The sequence below is a fragment of the Falco naumanni genome, chromosome 10, assembly GCF_017639655.2.
Source record: "Falco naumanni isolate bFalNau1 chromosome 10, bFalNau1.pat, whole genome shotgun sequence".
Lineage (NCBI taxonomy): Eukaryota > Metazoa > Chordata > Aves > Falconiformes > Falconidae > Falco > Falco naumanni.
In genome coordinates, this window is record NC_054063.1 from 22,241,079 (window position 1) to 22,258,430 (window position 17,352).

Below are 17,352 nucleotides of genomic sequence, written 5' to 3' on the forward strand. Positions count from 1 at the left end.
TGCCCCGCCCGGGGCCAGGCAGCTGCAGGCACGCCGGGCGCGCAGGTTCGGGCAAGGGCAGGCAGCGTCCCTGCAGCGCCCGCCGCCCGGCTGCCGCGCTGCCCGCACAGGCGCTGCCCGCACAGGCGCGGCGCGGCACGGCACGGCACGGCACCGCAGGGCACGGCGCGGCACTGCAGGGCACGGCACGGCACTGCACGGCACGGCAGTGCAGGGCACGGCGCGGCATCGCACGGCACTGCAGGGCACGGCGCGGCACCGCACGGCGCAGGACACGGAACCCGACCCGGAGACGGGCAGAGAGGCGGTGGCAGCCGGGCAGCGGCGCGCAGGGAGCCGCCGCCGCAGGGCCCGAGGAGGGGCCGCTAAATCCCCCCCGGCCCCTCAGGGCCCGGCGGGGTCCCTCAGTCCGCGCAGGTCCCGCTAAATCCCCCAGCCGCCAGCAGGGTCCCCTCAGCGCCTGGCGGGGTCCCCTCATCTCCTCAGGTTCTGCTAAATCCCCCCCTTCCCTCAGCGCCCAGCAAGGTCCCTCTGTCCCCCGAGGTCTTGCTAAATCCCCTCCCCATCCCCATAGCACCTGGCTGCATCACCTCAGTGCCTGGTGAGGTCCCTCCATCCCCTCTGATCCCACTAATTTCCCCCTATCCCCTCAGCACCCAGTGGGGTCCCCTTATCATCTCAGGTCCTGCTAAATCCTCCCATCCCTTCAGCACCTGGCGGGATCCCTTCAGCGCCTGGTGAGGTCACCTCATCCCCTCACAGCCTGGCTGGCTCCCCTCATCTCTTCAGGGCCCCACTAAATCTCCTTCCATTTCCTCAGCACCTGGCTAGATCCCTCCATCCCTTCAGGATTCCACTAAATCCCCCCTGCCCCATTGCCTCAGTACCCACTTGGGTCCCCCACCCCCTCAAATTCCACTAAATCCCCCTTGTCCCCTCAGTGCCCAGCTGTGTTCACCCCATCAGCTCCTGCTAAATTCTCTCACTCCCTCAGGGCCTGGCTGGATACCCCCCATCTCCCCAGATACCACTAAATCCTCACACCCCATCACCTCAGGGTCCCGCCAAATCCTCCAATCCCCTCAGGGCCTGACTGGGTCCCCCCATTCCCTCAGGGTCCCGCCAAATCCCTCCCCCCACTACATCCCCTCAGGGTCCCGCCAAATCCCTCCCCCCACTACATCCCCTCAGGGTCCCGCCAAATCCTCCCATCCCCTCAGGTTCTGACTGGGTCCCTCCATTCCCTCAGGGTTCCGCCAAATCCCCCTGTCCCCTCAGAGCCTGGTTGGGTTCCCCCATCCCCTCAGATCCTGCTAAATCCCCCTGTCCCCTCAACGCCTGGTGGAGTCCCTCCATCCCCTCAGGGTTCCACTAAATCCCTCTTCCCACTTCATGCCCCAGGACCCTTCTCCCACTGGGAGGACAAGAGCCTGGGAGGTGGCAGCAGGGCTGGCCTGTGGGCATTGCCCCAGGCATCATGTTCTACCTGAATTTGCTCATCAACAAGCGTGGGCCATTGGCCAAAATATGGCTTGCTGCCCACTGGGAGAGGAAGCTTACCAAAGCTCAAGTATTTGAGTGCAATTTAGAGACTACAGTTGAAAAGATCATCTCACCAAAGGTATGCTATTAAACGAGAAGGCATCTTCTGGTAAATTCTGGGGTGGTGTTCATCTTTTGTAGGGAACAGGACTGTTGCTATCATGGGGACTTACTTTAGGACAAGTTTGTGGCTATTTCAAAACCAGTGTGAGATACAATCCTACTCTGGTTTTATTCAGTTCTTACTCAGATAAGATCTCCACCTCATTGAGTTATACTTGTATAAATATTTTACTTGCTATTTTACTCCTGGAGATCTGTGGCATACATTTATGTACAGTGTAAGCAAATGTTACCACAGTATATTCAAATGTATTTTTCCGCATGCTGATAGAGCTCCAGGGAGCGCTCTGTGGGCACTGCTGGCCAAGGGATCACGGTAGGTGGGTTTCAGCCACCCGTGAGGCAACATGAGCCCGTCAGTGCAGTGTGGTAGCAATGGTCTTTCTTCAGAGCCTTTGAGTACTGGCTGTGGGTATTCAACAGAATTTGGGAAATACTGGTATTCCGAAATACAAGGAAATTGTCTCAAAAAAATTGAAAAGTCAGCTGCTTAACCAAAGTCAAGCTTAACCAAAGCTGCTTAACCAAAGAAAACTGCCGTGAAATTGTACACAGAGAATGCTTTTGCTGATCTTATCATAAATAACTTTTGACATATTGTAACCATGTTTCCACTTTCAGTGGACTTCTTCCAGGTCCCCCATTATAATCATATACACATATAATTAAGCACACATAGTGCTTATTAGAGACTCTGTATGAACAGTCCTGGAGGCTGAAGTCCTCTGTCATTACAGAGAAGGTATGACTCAAGCAAGCACAGATGCAGGCAGTCAAGTAGCCATGACTCAGTCCTTGGCCTCTCCGTTGCAATTGCATCCAAGGGAACAGTGAGGAACGCTTTGCGCTGTCACTAATCGATGGCTCAGGAGAGCCAAGGCTTTTGGCTGGTGCAAGCAGATTTTTTGGCTTTTTTCTCCATGAAAATACCTGCTTGATATTTGGTAGCCTGAATTGCATCATCTGTCTTGCATGGGTTATTATTAGTTGAGTGCTGTTAAAATAATCTTGGTATTATTTGGAAGTGTTTTCCAAGAGGTGCTAGTTGAGTACTGTTTGCTTTCCCTTGCATGCTGTCCTGCCTAGCATCTGCATGACCACCTTGACTGTGCTTGGTGCAGGAAGACTTTGCATAAATAAGGGCATAGTTACGGCCTTTCTTTGCAGAAGTAAGGGCATAGGTACCCTGTCTGTTCACTCAAATAACCAAAGTGTCAAATACTAGGATACAGGGCAGCTACTTTCTGTTTCAGGTTGCGTTACGCTGTTTCTTGGTGTTTAGCTGAGATGTTTTAGATAAAGTAAGTGCACCGGTTCAGGACTTACGCTTTGGCATGGCAATGTTTAGGAACAGAATCAACTCAAAGTTCCTAGCTCTGAAAATTCATTTATGTTTACAATCCTCTATATCAGTACAAAGCCCTGTTGAATTTCATAGAGCTCTGTATTGTGGTATGTTACTGGAACTCTGTTACTATTGTGTAATATTTTCATTTTGATATTTTTGCCAAAAATACTAACTCCTGAACAACTTTTTTAAATCATCAAAGTTTACAATAGCTCTGCGAACCTCTGGGCACTTACTCCTAGGAGTGGTGCGGATTTACCACAGGAAAGTAAAGTACCTCTTGGCAGACTGTGGTGAAGCTTTGACAAAAATGAAGACAGCCTTTCGCCCAGGTGTGTACAGAATTCTGCATTTTTCCATCTGTGTCCTTTACAGCTCTCATTTTAAAAGTTTTTTTTTGATATTTCTGTTAAATACATGTTATTGATAACAAAGGAAACTGAACATACTAGTGCCTACTGCTGACATTTAGTCTGGCTTAATTTAACGTGATTTCAGGTCTTTGACGCCTTTAAAAGAAGCGGTGTCTTAAGTGGTCTTACAAGAAGAAGCTTGAATTCAGCTTCAGTTGCTAGATAATTAATTTTAATTTCCAATGACACCAACAACATGTCTAACAGGGTGTTAGTGCCAGATCTGACAGTGTGTTTTGAGCTCCAGCCATGTAGCCAGAAAGAATGCAGCAGAGATGACTGGGTCCTTTTCCAACACGCTATTTGTTTGTCATACTTAGGCAACAAATGGGGAGGCACATTTGTCTAAAAAAAGGCCAAGAATAGGACACCAGCATCTGTTGTGAGCCCTAATGTGCTTTGTGACCTGGTCTGTTTGCAGAATACCTACTCTACATTATTCCTAAGGATAGACTCATAAATTGTTTAGCTTAGAAAAGACCTTTAAGATCATCGAGTACAACCATTAATCCAGCACTGCCAAGTCTACTGCTAAACCATGTCCCTAAGCACCACATCTACACATTTTCTAAAAACCTCCAGGGACAGTGACTTTCCTGGGCAGCCTGTTCTAATGCTTGACAACACTTTTGGTAAAGAAATTTTACTAATATCCAATCTAAGCCTCCCCTGGCACAACTTGAGGCTGTTTCCTCTTGTCCTATTGCTTGTTACTTGGGAGAAGAGACTGACTCCCACCTGCCTACAAACTTTCAGGTAGTTGTAGACAGTAAGAAGGTCTCCCCTGAGTTTCCTTTTCTCCAGGAAACCCAGTTTCCTCGGCTGCTTCTCATCAGCCTTGTGCTCTAGACCCTTCAGCAGCTTTGTTGCCTTTCTCTGGACACACTCCAGCACCTCCATGTCTTTCCTGTAGCAAGGGGCCTAAAACTGTACACAGTATTCACAGTGCGGCCTCATCAGTGCCAAGGACAATCGCTGCCCTTGTCCTGCTGGCCACACTGTTTCTGACAGAAGCCAGGGTGCTGTTGGCCTTCTTGGCCATCTGGGCACACTGCCAGTTCATATTCAGCTGGCTGATGACCATCACCCCCAGGCCCTTTCCCACTGGGCAGCCGCCCAGCTGCTCTGCCCAGTGCCTGCAGCACTGCAAGTGGCTGTTGTGACCCGAGCGCAGGACCCCTGCACTGAGCCTTCTTGAGCCTCATACAACTGGCCTTGGCCCATCGATCCAGCCTGTCCAAACCCCTCAGCAGTGCCTTCCTGCCCTCAGGAAGATTAAAACTCCTGCCCAACTTGGTGTCACCTGCAAACTTACTGAGGGTACACTAGATCCCCTCATCCAGATCATCAATAAAGATATTAAACAGAACTGGTTAACGATCATGAGTAGTTAGTTAGTGTAGAAGAATGAAGCTGGGTTAATTAGTATTGATAATATACAACTGTGGGTTGGCTTCAGGGGTGGTGGGTTGGCCGGTGTAGATAAGGTGTAGCTGTGGCTGGTTAAGTTAAGTGGTTGAGAGCCAATGAAGAGAGAGCAGCTGAGGAAGAAGCAGAGAGAGAGAGTGTGTGTATGCTCTGGATGAGGTGAGGAGAGGAGAAGGCAGTGGAGGGACTGGCATGAAGAGAATGCTGGTATGAGATGGTAAAAGACCTTGTTGCAGCTGGCTAGTTTGGAGAGTGTTGTGACAAGTTATCATTTGTCAACATTTGGAAATCTCTAGAAGAAACACAATAAGTACCCAGTTTGTACTGGTATAAGTTTCTAGTTTGAATGCCTACTATTATAGTAGTTATAGAGGACTACACACCACAAGAACAAGACACAACAGTCACAGCTGCGGCAATGGAGACTCCCGTGAGATCTAAGGGGGCAGAGGGTGGGGGTCGAATTCTCAGTGGAAGTGGTAAAATGCTGAAACAGGCTGTCCAGGCATGCTGTGAATCTCCATCAGCAGAAATAGTCAGAAGTGATCAAACTTATAAATTAACCCTGTTTTGAGCAAAAGGTTGGGTTAGATGGCCTTCAGAAATCTGTTACTTCACAAATGGTTCCAGGATTCTCTGATGACCACATATTTGCAGTCTCACTTCATAGTTATTTGATGCTGGAGAACAGTGTTATACAGACACAGGAGAGAAAAAGAAAATGCACTAATTCATTTCAAGTGCTATGGAAGGCGCTAGGCTAAATGTCAGTTGTGAGAATCTTTCAGGGACTTAATATAGCTGTTCATAAACCCAATGGATTGACTGTATTTCAAGTCCTGTAGCAGCAGACTCTTCCATATCTGTCTGTAAAACAATAAGGCTTCTAAAGTATATGTAAACTAAGGATTTTAATTCCACTTCGGAGTCCTGTTGGCAAAGTGCTTAAGCTTTACCTTTCTGTTATTTAGAAAGGCAGCAGACATTCCTGACAGGTTTACAGTCTTATTATATGTACTTGGGAGAACATTACTTTTATTGATACTTATTTTGTTATGTTGTCTCTTTCTTTTAGGACTTGTTGACCTTCTAGAAGAGAACTTTGAGGCTGATTATCTGTCCATTACATTACCTGAAGAATTTCATGATTTTGAAATGCCACTACTTGATTTAAAGTAAATGCTTTCCTAGTTTTTACTCATTATTTTAGTATTTCTAGAAGTAAAGCATATCCTTTCTGTTATCTGATCAGGACTCAGATAGAATTGCTCTGATTTGATAACTGAATTCTCCTAAATTCCAAGTCAGCTTTACAGTCACATGAATTTTACTTTGGTAGGGTTCCTCAAAGTCCAGACATCTACAATGAAATAACGTATGGAACTTGACTTCAGGATTTTAAATTGTCTGAGTGAAGCCTGCAAACAACTTTCTTCCCTCAAGAAAAGATATAAAAGTTAATATAAATGCCATTGTAAGACCAAGGAAGCTCTGGCTAGTAACCTTGCAATGTTGCACTGTTCCATTGTGTAACTGTATTTAATTTCTGCTCCATTGCTCTTTGGGCTGGGGCATTTTATCAGCAGTAGTCAGCTTGGCTCCCCATGAAAAGCCAGCATATTTCTTTGGCTTTTCTGACAGAATGTAGAAAAACTGATAAAAAGTGGGAGGCCAAGACACGTTTCTGGTGTCTGCAATGCCCCCAGAGGTCCAGGATAAGGGATTTCTGCTGAAGCTTCCTCTGTACCTTGTCATAAATACAGCTTGATGGGATCTGTTAGTATTTAGTATTTTCCAAGTACAGCTGCCAGGTAAAACTATTTATTCAAGTACTTCAGTGTGCTAACTGTAAAGCATGCCTTTGCCGCCTACCCAAAGAATCTGTGTGGTTTGATTTACAGATGATGGCGTTACACTGATTAGATGCCTGTTACGGGGTGAGCACCCAGTAGATAGCAGGGCTTGGATGTGAACAAACTCGCATGAGACCAAGTTTTCTGGCAAAAGAGAGTGGTGAAATGTGAAATAAGGAGTACAGCTGCTGCCCTTGTTCTTATAGCTATGTCTGCTGTTTCTTGTGGGGGCTGCTGTCTGAGTATACATCTGGATCATTTGTCCATGGAGTTCCAGATGTGGGCAGTATTCTGAAGCTGGGTAACACAGTGCTTTCCCCTTCCTCATGGACCTCTCCCAGCTGTCTCCTCTCACAGCTAGTGCAGGTTCAGTCTTCGCTGCATGACATACATTGGTGATTGCATGCATGGAAATTTTGGCTAGCAAAGGCAGCAGCTGCCCACTTGCTTAGAGGTATCAATTTTAATAAACCTATAGCACCTGGTTTCCATATGCTTATTTTCAGCTTTTAGAGGAAATCCAAAGGAGTGAATTTTATCAAAACCCCCTTAAAAACGACTTGTCTGCAAATAGCCTTGGGAAGCAGTTGTTCTCTCTCCACAGAAGTGAGGAGCAGCCAGGGTACTTTCAATGCCATAGAAAACAGAAGCTATCTTTTGGGGGGGTTCATGACAAAGTGTCAGGATTGAAGACTGTTTAGGACCAAGTTTTCATGTTCCAGCTAACTGGTCAATAGGTTTCAGTTCACCCTATATTTTGTATAATGTTTTTTTCGTCAGTTCCATTGAAGTTGCTGAACATTTTACCTTGAATCAGAGCAGAGCTGAAGACATCACACTTACAGAGGATTACGAAAGCAATATACTTCTCTGTGATAGAAACTTTGGTGAGAGAAGTTGAGAAATTAGAAATATTCCATAAGGAAAAGTGTGTTTTGTGGAAAAAATTGTACAGTCTGAGTGCTTTCCAGACGTGAAAAAAGTGTGTGTATTATTGAAAGTGTGTGTGTTTCACACTTGTGCTGATTGGCCTGTCATACTGTCTTATGCTTAAATTTTAGTGTAAGTACTCTAAGTAATATAATATGATATTGGAGACTGAGAATCAAACCAAACATTTTCTGCTTTTTACTGAATTAGCTAGAATTGTTTGTTGTTTGTTCCATTTGAGGTATGGGATATGTTACAATCTTTTAAAAAATATGTGAAAAATTAGGAAATTGATAAATACGTGTTTCAAAAATTCAGGCAGATGAAGCATCAGAAATTCTGTGTTTATTCAGATGAAGAACCAGATGCACTAAGAAAACAGAGCTTCTTTGACAGCAGCATCTTAATGAGCAGTAGGAGTCCTGTGGCTGATCACAACTCTGCGAGTGTAAATGGAGACAAGTCTGCACTGCGTGAAGATGCTTACTGTTTTGAGCATGACTGTTTTGGAGATGAGGAGAATGGTGTAGATATGATTGGTAGGGTTTGCCATAGATAAACAGAATTAGCTTCTTTCCAAATATTTTTATTCTTACAGGAAAACAAACAGGATAGAATGAAAGTGATTGCTTTCAAACATAAATCCTATATTTTTTGTTGTTTTCATACTTCTTTTTTTTTACTTGTCACTAAATCTATGATCACTTAGACATTGCCACATAAAATTGTTTTAAAGGATATAAATTATTTAGAATTAAAGTAATTTTATTTATACCTAATATTTAACAGTTTAATTTATATTTTCAGAGGTGATATACTGCAGCATTTTTATCCTTATTGTTGTAATAACAAAGGCAGCAAAGTAGTTTCTACATCTATGTGGTTTAGAGTATTTATATAAATCTTTATTTATACTTTTAAACCAGTATCACTATTCTACTTTTCAAAGAAAAGGTGGAAATCTCAGAAGTAAGACTAACGTTCCCGTTTTTGTGCTGCTGAAGACAGCTGTACCGTTGACAGCCATCTGTGGAAGCTGAGCTTATTTTAGTTTGCAGAGAATTAACCTTAAATAATTAACATTAGGCTGTATCAGACTAATTTATAACTACTGAGACTTAGAATGATTAAAACTATCCATTTTGTATTTAAGAAATCCTGTTGAGGGATGAGCAAAATGATCTGGATAAAGACATTCTTGATATGAAGGAAGAACATCCTTTGTCACAAGATCTGCCAGAGAACAGCATAGCCAGTGAGTCTGCAGTGTCTGCTCTGTCTTACACAAACCCTCTGTATTAATGCCTAAAGTTACTCACATTCAGCTCTGTATAATATCTGGAGCCTTTCTCTTTTGTTCTTTTCCTTTAATTTTTTTTTCTAATATCCATCCACCATTTTAGGTACAATTTAATTTGACCTAGGGATTCCAGATCTGTAACGTGACATTGCTTAGAAACACTTTTATGTGACATCCTGTTGGATACGCTGTTGATCCACCCTGCTGCTTAGGCAGTACGATAAGGCTTTTGTAGGGGAAAGGAAACTGAACAAGGGTATGCTGTGACTTTGAACTTTACCTATGAGTATTTCTGGCTTCATATTTCAGCAGCAAATGACACTTCAGTAGTTCATAAAGTTCCTAGTCGTCTTTTGGTTTGATATTGGTGAAAGAAATAATTTTTTTGAAAAGTATTTCTGGAAATTTTTTTATATCTTAAATCCTTATACCCCCATCACACTGTTACTTTAAAACTGAGAATTCTGGAACAGCTTTGAAGTGAAACAGTGGCACTTGCCTTTCCTTGCACTAGTCCTGCTACTACCTGTTCCTTTTATGTTGACAGAGATGCCCACACTGCCATGCAGTTGCCTGGAACTGGAAACAGATACATATTGAAAATAACCACTTTTCTCCCCAAACATTTTTCATTGGGTGGGTTTTTCTACCAGTTCTTCCGTCTGTTCCACCACCCGGTCATACAGGTTCTGGTGTCAGCAAAGGGAAGTGTGTAGTGCAGAAGCAGAGACAGTTATTACTGGTTAAGGTAATTGTGAGAACATAGATAAAATCACAGTTTTCTAATTTTGATCCTTTTTGTCTGCTTTCATTCTTTGTTGTGAGATTAAGAAATTTTTCCATCTTGTAAACTTTTTTTAATTTGGATTATTTGCTGGGTTTTCTTACAGTTGAGTCCAACTGCACAGACACCACCATTAAGGAAGTAAGTCATCTAATGAATGAAACAATGCCTTCATTGATGGAACACGATGGATTTGTGCTTGAGCCAGTTGATGATACAGGTCAGAACTTGACCAGTTTCTTGTTGAATGTTTGCACTAACTAGCTTTCATTTTCTTCTTGTTAGAACAAAACAGGTTATTCCCACTTTAGATTTCATCGGCTCCTACTGTCATAGTTCTATTTTATGGTAACTATTACACAAACCAATATCAGGTATTCACCTGATCTGCCCAAATCTCTGCTGACAGTTTCTTCTGCGTACCAAATCAAGTTTCCTTGCTCTTCAGTTCTGCTAACAGTGCAAGCGTGGGCTGTTCATGAATGTTACTGAGGTTTCAGCCAAAGAACTTCTACTGTTAGTGACACATCAGTGATTTTTATGTGTAAAATAACAATCTTAAAACTTTCAGGCCTTTGTAAAATTCTGTTTTGCAAACTTTTAACTTTAATAAGATCCAATAAGAAAAATATTTAATTTCTTCTGTAAGTAAATTTAAATGTCACCCATCGTGTTGGTGGCTGCTAGCAAATAAACAAGTTCATGTTGACATTAATATTTAAAATACTGGAATTTTCCAGTCTGCTAAAATAATATTCAATAAGTTACAGCTATATAACCAATCCGTGTCTTTCTGTCATGTTTACTATGTACATCTAAATTAAATTCCTAAAGGATTAAACTGACAAATACAGATATTAATTATGAGGTAATGAAACCTGTTGAGTACATCAGCAGTTCTTGGAACAATGACCTTCCTGATGGATTAAAGACAGCTTACTCAATTTTGTTGGTATATCTTGTGTTCTTATTAAGTCCTCACATTCCTGGTTCTTTAGTATGGTAGTCATATGTCTTCCATAACTAAACACATGAATTTCCTGTACAAGGATACAAAGAGTATACTTTATGAAAAATTCTGGAGAAACGGCACATGCACTTGTACTTTGATTTTCAAGTCTATGTGGTGTTTCAGGTCAGCAGCCTGTCCCTTTGATTCACAGTGCTTTTTTTTAATGCCTAAGTGTTCTGTGACTAGACCTTCTTAGATTTTTTTTTTTAAATACTTGTTCTATGTAGCTGTGACCCAGAGGAAAAAAAATAAAAGAAAGAGGAAGTTGCTTGTGGATGTAGAGAAGGAACTCAGCTGTAACACTATATACAACCAACTTAACAACTGCACGGACATTCTTACTACATTAGACCTTGCACCCCCAACAAAAAAAACAATGATGTGGAAGAAATCAGGAGGTGTGGATAAACTCCTGTTCCATGCTACACAGCCTGTGGTTCATGCTGATCTGCAAATGGTAAAGATCAATTTCTTGTAGGTTTTAATGTCACTGTATAGATTATGGGACTGTTGCACACCTAGGGTCTAACTGAAAGACATTTTGCAGACTTGGTTTCATGTGAACTCCTAGCAAACTGCAGGTGCGTAGCATCACTGAAAGTATTGTTTTGCAGTAAAGTTCAGTTGGATACCTGATGATTATTTGCAAACTCACCACTAATTGTTTCATCAGAAAGACAGTATGTAGAGCTCGCAACTTTTATCTCTAGCACCCCAACAACAGGTGAAACACGACAAAGTTGAAAGCTGATGTTTCATTTCACATATTGGCACCTGACTGTACACTAATACACAACTATTTAGATTTCTGTCAATTTCTTTTCTGCTTTCTACTTTATTATTTTCTGTTTTGTTTCTGCTCTGTAATCAATATGAGACCACATCTTTCCTCTATGTTTACTTTAAAGTACATCAGGCATGAACGTTATTCTTATGATATTGTTAATGGCTTTAGAAAATCAGTATGCCAATTTGTTTTGCACTTGCCAGCTGGAGAGCAGCCAGGGACTTGCTTTTCAGAGGACCAAGAGGTTCCTGATTGCTGATCATTTTGGCTAGCAGGGTGGGCCAGACCACCCTTTTCTGTGGCTGTGCACCTTACGGGTCTTTTTTGCACAAGACAGTTTTATGGAAATACTATCTATCAAAGCCTCTTGTGTCCCTATGTAGTATCTGACAGATCCTTCAAAGAAGCTGTAAGTTTAGAGCTGGTGATAAGATAAAAAAGAGCTCAACAGGCATACAAGGTGATAGGAAATAACAACGGTGTGACCTGTGTGCAGCAGCCTTATGTTAATTGCACTCTTTCTTCTGTTGTGTGGCTTGGAGAGATCTGGGAGGCAGGGTCTCCAGGCAAACAGCTCTGCAGGTTCGTTATAGCAGCACAGCTTCACCACTTAGAGTCGAGGTGCAGAATTACAACTTGCTCTTTATGAGGATGAAAAATACTCATATACCAGTACATGGGGAGAGAAATCCACACACATAACTGCAGATATTCTTTTTTCATCCTTGCTTACTGGCTTCAAGGAAAAATGATCCAAGCTGTCCCTTAGTTATTTCTTCATGAAGTTTGCTGACAAAGTTGAAGCTGCAGAAGGCTATTCCAGATTTTCAGGATTACCTGATTCAAATATCTGAATTCTGGGTTGCAGCAATTAATATACAGCTTGTATTTCAGTTGTTTGCAAAATGCTTCAAGAGTCACAGATTTAATATGAGAAGAAAAGGAATACAGAGGGAGTCTGAAATGGAAGAAACAAGAAAAGAGCAAGATACCACAGGTAATATTTTAGTTCTGTTGTTGCAGAATTAGCTGTTAGAAAATGTTTTCTGTTTTACATAATGTTTGAGAGACATGTGCACAGTGTTTGTGTGCAGTGTTCTATAAATCAAAGGCCAAGAAAGTTAAATGTTAAGGAAAGTGGCTGTTAATTATTTTAAATAAAAATGAAAAGTTTTTTTGTTTTTATAAGTACTTTGCTGTTCTTTTGTTCCTTAGATCAGAAACTGAATGGAAGTCTTTTTCTTCCTTGTGGCATAAGGAAGTATTTTTGGTTTCAGCTTTGGTTTCTGTAATTGTCTACCAAACTACCAGATTTGGTGGTGGTGTTTTTTTTTTAAAAAAAGCTTCTCACTTGTTCTGAGTGTAATCAAACTGCTCTCTAGATTTCCAAATTCATGTAAATAACTTCCATTTGCAACCTAAAGATTGTGTTTTGGTTAATATCAAGCAAGAAGAAATGTTCCATTTTAGATCTGAAAGGGTGATGTATCTGCTTTTACTCCACTGCTCTGCCACAAGTATAATCTGTATGTCTGCCCCACAAGTTAATCAACAAAAGCACCTCCTGCAAGTCCATAAAGGTCAACTTTTAGAAAAGGAGAAACTCTCTTGGAAGGTGATTCTTATTCCATGGTCCTATTGGGGATAATATTTATTCTGTATTTACTCATTCTGTCCCTTTCTTTCAAAGATTGCTAGCTAGGGTGTGAGTTTTGTTGTTCAGTGTTGTTTGTTTGTTTTTTTAAGGACAGTGATTCACAGTAATTGCCTCTTAAACCTTGTTTTTTTATTAATACAGAGATGCTGATAGTAGAAGAGCCAAGTTACCTGCAGGAATCAGCTCATTCAGAGACTGAGAGAAAAACTAGAAATGATTTGTTTATGTTGACATCACAGAATAACAGAAAAGAAACTCATGATAACTGTGGTGAAATGATAGTGAGCAGTTTCCATAAATTTTAGAGACCTATATGTATTTATTGTTTTCATTTTATGCTAGGCTTCTGTGTAACACACATTAACAAATTACTAATACATGTTTGAAAAGGATGCTAGAAACAGCCGATGTAGCATTAAGTAGCTTGTGTTACGAAAATTTATTTATTAGCACTTTAGTAGCTTTACAATGAATGAATGATTAATTAAAATGTCTATTAATAAGTATAGATTACAGTCTAACCATTAAGCATAAATGAAATCTTAATAGGAAATACAGACTCTTTGTACTAAAGAGATAAATATAATCATCTTGATAAAGGATAAAACTTACCTTTTGTGTCTCGTATTGAGAAAATACTTAAGCAATAACAAATTATTTCTGCTGTCTTCATTTATGCTGACTTGAAAGGGCATTCTTTAGAGAATATGAAACTCACTAAAGCTGAAAAAGAATGACAAAATTGGACCTAACAGGAGTAGAAAATGCAGGGTCTGTGTCTGAACGGAGGCCATAGGTACAGACCCAGCTGTAGGACAAATACTACAGCGAGGTCCCTGCCTATGTGAGAACAGACATGGTAGAAATAGCAACTATTAAATCATTTTGGTTTATTACAGTAAATGCTTTGAGCAGAATTATGTAATTGAGAAGTGCACTGTATGCATAAATGGTGTTGCCTACTGATCATCCCTTCTGTTCTAACAGCAGGATAGACTGACTTTCTCTGAGAGCTCCTCACTGGTGAACAATTGCCCGGGCCAAGAAGCTGAAACACAGCCAGCTGAGTTAGCAAATGTATGCATACCCGAAGCTGACCCCTCTGACTTATTTCAGAAGAGAACGGTGTTCTTCCTCAGAAATGTTTTAAAAATATTTGTAATAGCGTCATGAACTTACAGTGCATTTTGGTGTACTAACATCATCTTTAGTACATGTTTTGCCAGTCAGAAACTGTATAGCTTGATAATCAGGGCTGCGGTATTCCCACATTCAAAGGTTACAGTCTGGGAGGGAAACAGCTCCTTACATAGAGATGGTGCTTCCTGTAAGAAGGAAACAGTTTCTGAACTTACTGGCTGTGAGGATGCTCAGACACTCTGAAACAAGGGCAGTCTTCTCCTGTTGACTTCAGAGGTGAAGCCCAAAATCTAAATCCAAATTTTTGAACATTCTTTTTGGCCCCTGACCAATACAACCTTTCACAAAGTCAAAACCAGAACACATTCTTTTCTCTGTTTCACAAAGCCCGGTATGGCCACAGAGGTGTCAGTTATCCTGAGTATGGCCATCAAAATGCCCAGCTCCAGCTGGATTTTCAATTAGGCTAAAACTCTTGTCCTTTTTATCATCATGGGGTGTGACTTTTTACACGTGCTGTCTAACCTTCTGTTCTATTTCCTCTCGAGGAACTAACAAGGAACAGGAAAGACAGTGAAGAACTAAGGTGGAGCAAAAGAACTCTTCAGTTATTAAGAACTTTACAGGTACTGTGCAGGATTTAGTCATTAGATGCCAAAGCCAGGTGTTGATTGCAGGTGGACCATGTCAGAAAATCTCCTACTTAGACTGTTGGTCATATTGCTGCCTCTTTATATGCAGCGTGTAACTGCATTTTATTGGGTATTTACATAGGAAAAGTCTGAGTGCCTGACACAGTGTCTTCTCCCACAGCTGCTGGAATCGCTAGAACTTCCTGAACGTTTGCTTTCAGGGCAGTGTTTGCTCTAATGCTAGGCCCTTGCTCTCTTCCTTCTATGAGTATGCTCTGGAGTATCTCTAGAAAACCCAACTCACAGCTGCTTACAGGCTTCCAGATCTCAGCTGGGCACTGCCGGGTGCCATTGTTTAGCTATTCATCCTCTTGAGATGTCAGCTAGGGAAATGAATCAGGGTTACGTTAAAAAGAAAGCTGGTATCACCTTCTTTAAGAGGTTTTAATGCCCTGGTGCTTTCAAGGTGCTTGAAATTCACCAGGGAGGGCAGCCTTTGCCTTGGGAAGGTTTATTCTGCTTTTCTTGCAGAAATCCTGGTGAAACTGGTGAAACTGTAATGTAAGACATCATACGCCGTATCGCCAGGACTCTAACAGAAGCCAGCTCTAACAGGCTGCTCTGATGCTGAATGTCCAAGCGCCATTAAAAACCAAGCAATAATACCACTTCGTTAGATGTGACTGAAATTGCCTGTGATACAGCCGGTACTCTGTATCCCATGAACAAGGCATGCGGCGGTTCTTATCATTTTGAATCATGAGAACCCTTATAGATGTGCTTCATCGCATGCCTCAATACTGTTTCGGTGAATTCAGTGGAACTGGGCATATGTAGATTTTAGTAACGTAGGTAGGTGCTAGCAATATTATGGCAATAAAATGTTAAGAGCCACTTACATAAATGCAAATGCCAAGATAAGATCCTATTCAAGGTGTTCAAGCAGAAAATATTCACTCCGAGCAGCGCTCTTCGGTTCAGCTTTGATGGGATCTGGGTTTATGGGCAGGGAAGCTGACCTGACTGATGTTCTCATTTCTCTCATGCAGCACCTGAAGAGATCAGGCATGCGTTCGTTCAGTTTTCGGGAGCTCTGTTGGAAAAACAACCGGAAAGAAGTCGCAGCCCAGTTTTACATCTTCCTTGTCCTGCAGAAGCAGTCAGTTATTGCACTTCATCAGAGCGCTCCCTTTGCTGACATTACAGCCACCACTGGCCCAATGTTTGACACTTGCTGAAATCATGCAATATTTGGATAAGCTAACAAAAAAATCTTAATTCTAAATTTTCCAGCAAATAGATTTCCTGGGGGAAAAAAAGATGATTTAATGTCTTGTCAAGCTGTGGTAACTGAGCGGAGCTGCCTTTATATTATACCACCTCTCCGAACTGCCAGGTCCCAGCTTGTGCAGGTGTGCTGCCTCAGTGTTGGCCACCAAGGTGTTCACTAGTAGGTTTATTTTAATATATATGTTTATGTGATGAGCAGTTAGTTATTCCATTAATACAATATAGCTAAAATACATATTCTACATAAGTGATTTACACTGTGAAGGATTGTATGAAAGTCCTTAAAAACCTTCCTCAGAGAGCAGCTTTGGAGGTTAGGTGATTAACAGGGCTTGTGAGTGTGAATTATCTAATGCCTTCAGCAAGAGAAGTCTGTTAAGCTTACTTTGCCAAAAAATTAGTCTATTTGAAATTATTCCTTTCAAAGAATGTTCAGTATTTGGTATTTTAAGGTTTAGCAAGCTCCTGTCTCCAGCACCGTTTTCATGTGTTCAGGCAGAGAGGAGTTACATTATCCCTCGAAAAGTCACACAGGAGAAATCCTCCCATGTTAGATATCATGGAGCACGTTTACTTAGAGACTAAAACTTTTATTTAGGCATAGACCTAATTAAAAATGGATGTTAAACTGAAATGTTATTACTTCTTTGCATTTTGATCTAATTTAGAATAAGTTTTAATACTTCTGCTGTCATTTTTGTAAAGGTAGTGTTTTTCAGTCATATCAAACCTGTGATGCACGGGATGGTTGTGTGTGCTCAGCACTCTGGAGTGTTACAGTGCTGCGGGTATGCTGATATCTCTTAATCTGAAATCAATAAAAATCACAAGAAGATGTTTCCTTTGTTCTGAAGGATCAAAACCAGCCGCAGCCTAAGCTGTCCTTTGGGTTTGCCTTCTTAGAGTCAAGTGGGTTTGGTGATTTTCCTTAAAATTTAAACGGATGGATGATATTGTCATCCTGGTTTTGTGGGTGTTCAGTTGCACCCCGTGCATCTGGTCCTGCTGACGTGTGCTGTTCCTGCCATGCATTGATTTATTTGTGCAGGCAGGGTGTAGGGGGTGCCAGGAATTGATTTTGAGGGGTCTGTTCAGAGGAATAAAAAGATTTTA

The 17,352-nt window shown here is 41.7% G+C and overlaps 1 protein-coding gene across 1 annotated transcript; it reads left to right on the top strand.

Annotated features, from left to right (window-relative positions):
- The first annotated feature begins 246 nt into the window (after positions 1–246).
- Positions 247–16,208, top strand: RAD21L1 (RAD21 cohesin complex component like 1). The gene is given in 13 exon segments (XM_040608901.1): positions 247–1,621; positions 3,216–3,345; positions 5,930–6,029; positions 7,488–7,594; positions 7,991–8,176; positions 8,791–8,892; positions 9,828–9,941; positions 10,961–11,190; positions 12,415–12,517; positions 13,319–13,458; positions 14,165–14,254; positions 14,866–14,943; positions 15,999–16,208. Coding segments are annotated over 13 exon segments (1,734 nt in total). The 5' UTR covers positions 247–1,477.
- The last annotated feature ends 1,144 nt before the right edge of the window (positions 16,209–17,352 follow it).